At 28.8% G+C, this 7,446-nt stretch overlaps 1 protein-coding gene across 1 annotated transcript in view; it reads right to left on the bottom strand.

Annotated features, from left to right (window-relative positions):
* The window catches only part of LOC101509880 (metacaspase-4-like), a 2,575-nt gene extending 2,061 nt beyond the window's left edge, over positions 1-514 (bottom strand). Inside the window, exon 1 of the mRNA XM_004509944.4 lies at positions 3-514. Within this exon, the coding sequence (XP_004510001.1) occupies positions 3-276 (274 nt within the window). The 5' untranslated portion in view covers positions 277-514. The remainder of the gene's footprint in view (positions 1-2) is intronic.
* Positions 515-7,446: the final 6,932 nt, after the last annotated feature.

Raw genomic sequence — 7,446 nt, 5'->3', positions numbered from 1 at the left:
AGCAGGAAGACGTGTACCATGTCCACTGTAATGAACAAACAACACATCTCCTTCCTCCGCCGATCGGACCAGCTCCCCCAACACCCGCCGTATGTTCTTCCCTGTCGGCTCTGTGTACGATTCATCGGTGTCGATCAAAACGGTGATGTCGTCTTCGGAAAAACCGTAACGATCGATCAAACATTTGTGCATCCTCCACACGTCGTTTACACATCCTCTTAACTCTGCTTTTGTTCCTGAGTAGTTGATCCCGATCAACACAGCTTTTCTTGCCATTTATATTTTACACACTTTTTCTTCGGATCGAAGAAGATGAACAAAAAGGTACTTGACTATTTTTCTTCCTTTCTTTCTTTCTTTCTTTTTTAAATGAATTCAGTGTCTGTCATTCATTCACTTTGTGAATGTATATTTAATCTGAATCTATTTTCTTCTTTTTTTAATTAAAATAATATGTAATAAAATTTTTATTTTTGTTTCGGTTTGATGAATATGCACCAATTTTACCTATCATTCGAATCACAACATTTCATAATGTTATGTAAATTTATATCTTAGAGTTAGTCTTAGTTAGCTTGGTTGGTTGGTTGGGGGAGTTAGTCTTAGTTAGTTTATTAACTAATTAATGCTATTTAATTATTTATGTAATTGCAAGTCTATGTACTTCATAATACAATTTGTTATCTCAATTATTAATATTATTCAATTTATTTTTATTTATTTATTTTTATCAATAATTTAAAATAAGAATTGTAATAGATTTTAAAAATAATTATTTTTATTGAAAATCAGTATAAAATTAATTTAATGTATATTTATTTTCTCATTTTGTTTTTCAATAATGAGTGTTTTTTGGTTTTTTCTTATAAGTGTTCCTATTTATGTGTTATAATATTGTAATATTTTTTTGTTATTTCTATAAAAATAATATATGTACGAAATATACACCACTCTACTCTTTATTAACTACTAATCTTTGTTGAAAAATTTGTGAGAGATATAAATGGGTGCTCCCAATTGCATGACTTATGAATCAAAAGCATATTATTTTTTTAAGTGTTCGAGTCTCTTACTACTTGGATGGATCACATTTGGATGATATTTTTTGTTTTCAGTAGTGATGATTGGATGACTTATTGAATGGAAGATGGTGGGCACCTAACTACATCTATTATTTTTTGTTTCCTTTTTTAAGTTTTAATAATGGGGTCCAAATTGGACCGTCCAATAATGCTAGCTTGCTTTTTGCTTTATTGAAAGGTTTTGAATTGTCAAAATAAATAAAAATAAAGGTTTTAGAAACTGAAAAAACTGCAGAAATATTTTGTAAACACAAACGCTATTCTTTGTTTGGATTGGAGTTTTGATGCAAATCATATTCTACATCTCCTCAGTTGACTATTTATTTATAAACATTTTAGTAAAAAAAAGTTTGTATTCTTGTTTATAATAAAAAGAAGAAAAAAGAGTTAGTATTAAAAATAGTATTGAAAAATGATAACAGTATTAACTTTATTTAAAAATTAGTATTGTAATATGTTGAAATAATTACAATTATTAGAAATATGTAAATTAATTAGAACTAAGTTATTAATAAAATATTTAATACAATTGAAAATTTAAAAGTATCTATAAAAGTAGATAAGAAATTTTTAGGAACAAAGGTAATTGCTATGGGTGAAGTGTTTATAGACCTTTTAATATAATTTTTAATAAATACTTGGTTATTAAAATTGCAAGATTGTATCGATTTAGTCTTCAAATTATTACTAATCTAACTTGATCATTGAATTTATAGCTTTTTAATCAAATTTGTTTATCTGTTGCTTCTTTTAAGGACTTGAATGACATTAAATTGACAATATTGATAAGAGATGCATAAACTGATCCAAACATATATGGGAAAAATTGACCATAATTTACAATTTCATTAATCATTTAATAATGTGATGAACTAATTTGATAATCTCTACCATCATCCAACAACTTATTTGAGTATTTACTTTTTTGTGAAGCAAGACTTCTTTATCTTAGTAGAGCAACTTTAATGTGAAGTCACAAAATCAATTTATCACATAAAAATTTTATTTGGCTTAATTAGGTCTTTGTTTTTTAGGTTTTATTTTTTTCCATTTATATATTACACTTGTTTAGGCTTATTTTTAGTAATTCCCTTGGTGTGAAATTATTTAAGTATTTACTATTTATTTATTTAACTAATTTACGTAATTAATTATTTTAGGAATAAACGTAGTGATATCGTGTTTTTTGAAAGACATATGTTGGTATTATTGATTGTGTGAAGATAAATGAATTTTGGAACAAAACAGTGAAGATACTTTAGCAACCTCCAATGTGTTGCCTTGTGGTGCATGCCTAGATTTGTGTTCTCGTGGATTTTTTTGGGATCAAGGGACACTGCATTACGCAAGGACCACTAAATGAAAATTTTCTTTTTACATTAGGGAGTTGGGCCAAGGTCTTTATGAAGAAAAACACAAAATAGGTCCAAAAAGTTAGAAAGTGATGGTTTGTTTGACTGTGTTTTACTTTTTAGTTTTTGAAAATTATTTTATAAATAAATAAATTTTAAAAAACTGTTTTTAAAATAATTTTTTTTTAAAAAAAAATATGTTTGACAACTCTAATTTTTAAAATAGTTTTTGACTAGAGAGTTAAAAAAATTGAATAATGAAAAGTAAAATACCATTTATCTGTTTTGCCTTTTTAGTTTTAAAAAGTATAATATTAAAAATAGGTTTACAAAACCGATTTTAAAAACAGGTAATCCAAACAAATTTTTTAATTTTTTAATTTTGAAATACTAAAATAGAGTTTTTGGGATGTGAATCAAACAAGCCATGAATGTCTTAAAATTTAGGAAATTACTTATACTTTAGTAGCATGTCAAACCCCTCAAAAAATTCAAAATACCTCTTACTAACCAGTAGAGGATCTTGCCCAAAATATTGGAGGGAGCGACAAATATTAATTAAAATATTATAATTGAAATTCATAAGAGTCGTATAGTTTTTTTTTAAGACTTCACACAATTCATGCATAGATGAGTTGGGAAAGTTAGAGGTTCAATTCACACAAGTTTTTAGAGCCTCACACAATTTAATCAAATAAAATGTATCTGTTTTACAATTTTTATCTTTGTCGAAAATTTTCTTCGTAAAAAATACATGATTTTTCTTGTGTTTAAACATCGTATCCGTAAGACCCTCATTTTTCTTTATTATTGATAATGTGTGAAAAATATTTTTATTTTATTTTCTTTTATAATTTCTAATGTGGTTGTTATTATTAATATTTTTTTATTCAATTGTTATTTTTGAAAAGTATATATGTGTATGACATGATGTATTTAATTTGACTGAATATTTTGTTAAGTATTTGAAAAAAATATGCTTATAATAATAACAATAATAATAGAAAAAAAAGAAGACGTTAAAAAAAATTACATTAATTTAGGAGTGAATATTTAGGTTCTTAATGGGCTTAGGTTGAAAACAACATGTTACCTAACTCTAGTGATAGAAAAAAAAAAAAAAGAACTAACGCCTCTTTTTCTCAATATGAACACTCATGTACAATCTTACGAGAAAGAAAGAAAAAGAAAAGGTTTAGAAGAGAAAAAGGAAGAAATTCAAGAAAACTTCTAAAAGAGTTAGTGATTCATCTCCTTAAGTAAGAACTCTTTAATTATGATCATATTAACTTTGTCTAACCATTTTTCATTGTTAGTAGAACAAAATCTCTTCTTGATCTTCTGGAAAAAAAATGTTTTTTATGGTAAAGTTGTTACAGTTATTTATTTAAGAAGATTAAAGTTATGATTTTTATGATACAATTGTGTGGATGTTGTGCTGATTTATAAAATAAAAATAATTTTATGATAGAGTTGTTAATTTGTTTTGTAATAATTAAAATGAATTTTGTGTTAAAGTATCGTTAAATTTTATTGTTAAATTTTTGGAAGTGAACTAAGGAAGTCTTAGGGATCCTTGATGTTTGTTGTATTAGAATTTTGGTCCAAAATAAATATTTGAAAAATGACAGTTTTCCTTTATTGGATTTGCAATGAGGCACTACATATAGACTCAAAATCTCTTTTTATTGTTACTTGTTTGGGTGTTTGCTAATTTGAGAGAATTGATATCTTTTAAAAATATAAAGAAATTGTGTGTTTTAAAACCTTAAGCCAACACGAAACCTTGAATAGGAATTAGGGATAAGATGAGTTTTGACACTAAGGGAGTAGTAAATTAATTTGTGAAGGTGTAACATATTTGAAGCAAAGATCGTTGCATAGGAACCTTATAACAACGTTCATAATAGTAAGGGCATCACTCCATTCATTTTCCTACTTGAATTATATGTGATATAAATGTACTGTGATGTTGTGTATTGGTTCTATTTGTGTGTTATCTTCAAAGTAAATTTTATATGATAAGTTGTTATAATGGTTGTGCTTGACATGTTCAAATTATGGAAAATGAATGTTATATGATACGTTGTTATAATAGTTGTGCTTGACATGTTGTGGTTAATTCTGAATGTGCAAATGTGTTGTCATTAATAAGTTAATCTTGCATAATATTTGTGATTTACTACAAAAGTATCTACATTCATGCATTCATAGTAGCGAGGTGTGTCCATAATTGGTTGGAGTCCATAGTTAGATGGTGAGTCCATAATTGGTTGGAGCCCACATATTTTGAGTTAGTGGTGTTGTTTGGAAGGACTCACGAAGCCCTTGCGGGGGAGGTGATATTCTGGAATCACGCATTGACATAAAATCTAACAAATAGGATTTGTGCATTTTGGTTGATTTGTATCTTTAGTGTATTGTGATTTTTAACCGTTAAATGAATTATATGATTTATTTATATTTTTGCTATAACAATTATATATGCATGTTTATTTGCTATGTATTTGTTATTTGGAGATTATCTTTACATTTGATAGGAAATCATGTAAACTGCGAATAACATTGCAACTAACCTAGTAGGAGAAACACAAGGAAGTACAATAACATGTAGTTGGAGGCTCCAAGATACTTTTGTATCGGTGTTAGACTGTTTGGGAGAGTTTTCCACAAGCGTCCAAAGTTATGACCAACTAAAATTTATTTTTGGTTAGTAAAATGTCAAAAGTTTTAGCTTTAGGAGTTTCTTTTGTTTTACGCATTAACTTTAGTTTTTGTAATTGCGAATATTCTGATTCATTATATTTGAAAATACAATTGAAAAAATTATTAATTGGTTTTAAAGTAAATGAGTATTTAAGATAATCTTATATAATAAAAAAATGAATTTGTGTCTTTACGTTTAGAATTTCGTTAGTTAATGTCATAAAAAAGCGGGATGTTACAATATCACTCCTAAAAAAATACACAAATTATTTACACAATGCATTCAGACAAACAGTTCACAATTATCAAGGTTATAACTCATATTCACAAAGTAAAATAGTTAACAAATTCACAATCTCACATCCACACTACACTAATTAGAAAAATTGTAAACAATTCACAATCATAAAGTCACAATTCACACTCTAAAGTTCACAATCCCAATTCCCACACTAAAATCATTCACAATTGACAAAGTCACAAATACAATTCACACATTACTACTAGTTCACAATCTTATACTAAAACAATTCATATTTAGCAAACAGTAGAAGAGAAAAAGAGAGTCAAAACCTGAAAAATATATAAGAAGCAGATTGAGATAGTATGAGGACCAAGACCAAGATGCGACACTATCGACTGACCGCTGTGACCGCAAAATGAGACAAAGAAGCGGAGAGAGACGAGCATCTATGGTGGTGGTCGTAGAGGAGGGATATTGCATAATGGAGATGCAAAAGAGAGACGTGTCGCATGGAGGCCGTAGAGACGAGCCTCGCGTAAAAGACGCTGTGTGGAGGCTGACCGACAACCGCGAATGAGAGAATTAAGAGGGGGAGACGAGAGAAATTCAGAGAGCAGGAAAAAGAGGGAAAATCATACAAAAGAGAGTAGCAGTAGAAAATTGAGAGAAAGAAGAGACTGAGAGGAATAAAGCGATTGAAATGAGTTTCTCCAAAACTTAAGAATATAAGGATATTTTAGTAAATTATCACCATTATTTTAGTGAACTGGATCCTACAATCCGGTTCTTTAATTTACCAGATTTACGTATCAGATAACTTAAGTTATCGAATTCTGGAATCTGATAGGTAATGAGTTTGACAAAACATTTTTGATTTGTAATGGGTTTATAGTGAGATGTAAATAGTTTATATTGTTGTTGCAGTTTAAATTAGTTTATGTTAGCGAGTGATAGTGATTTTGTTGTTGTTGTTATGTCAATTGGTTGTTGTTGAAATATGATAAAATGTTGAATAAGTTGTTATAGTTGATGTATGTCTAGTGTTTGACAAAATGCTTTTTATTTATAATGAGTTTGTAGTGAGATATAATTAATTTATGTCATTGTAGTTTAAAATAGTTTATGTTGTTGAAATTTGATAGTCAAAATGTGATAAAGTGTTGAGTTTTTGCTTTAAGAGATAGAACATTACAATGTTGTTACTCGATTTTGAAATGGTAGAAAGACCCAACATGGATCTGTACGTAAATATCATTAGGCCTTAACTACCGGTAAACGACAACGTGCTAGAGGTTAAAGTTCTCGCTCTCAAGAACATGCCGCCACCACTATCACCACTTGCACCATTTAAGAGACCACAATTACCACCACCACCACCACCACCACATGTTCAAGAGTTTTTAGAGCCACGTTGATATGTTTGCTGCCACATTTTGAGGACCACGTGGGGCCCGCGTATGGGTTGCAGATGTAGGTTTTAATTCTAAATTTATTAAATTAAGGATTAATTATTTATTTATTTAATCATCAAAAGACTAACAATTGATTTTATTTTTAGGAACACATTCCTTTGAAAATGCGTCAACAATGGTAGAAAGTTGTCAACTTCAGGTTCTAGCTTCTCCCGTAACTTGGTTTTGGAATCTAATGAAAGCCTTCGACTTAAGTGGTCTTGGACGCACATGCTACAAGTTAACAGAAGTTGGTGTAATGTCTGCATTTACTCAAAGGTGGCATAGGGAGACTAGCTCCTTCCATATTCCTATTGGTGAAATCATAGTGGCTTTGGATGATGTGTCTTGTTGTAAGACCCATAATTTTAAAGTATACTTTATGCATTTTAGTGTATTTTGGTATTGAACTCGGAAAGTTATTAATATTTTGGGAGTTTATATGACCGAAAGGATATTTTGATGCCGATTAGAATTACTCGTCGATGAATACTTTAAATTAACTGCGGTGAATCTTTTACGAAGAATTTAATGCCTTATGGGTGAAATGGTAATTTTAATAAATATCTAGATATTTGGAGATATTTGTTAAAAGTAATTAATATATATAT

The sequence above is a fragment of the Cicer arietinum genome, chromosome 7 (genome assembly GCF_000331145.2).
Source record: "Cicer arietinum cultivar CDC Frontier isolate Library 1 chromosome 7, Cicar.CDCFrontier_v2.0, whole genome shotgun sequence".
Classification (NCBI taxonomy): Eukaryota; Viridiplantae; Streptophyta; class Magnoliopsida; order Fabales; family Fabaceae; genus Cicer; species Cicer arietinum.
Note: the sequence above shows the minus strand (reverse complement) of the source record. Positions and strands in the feature narration are given on the sequence as shown.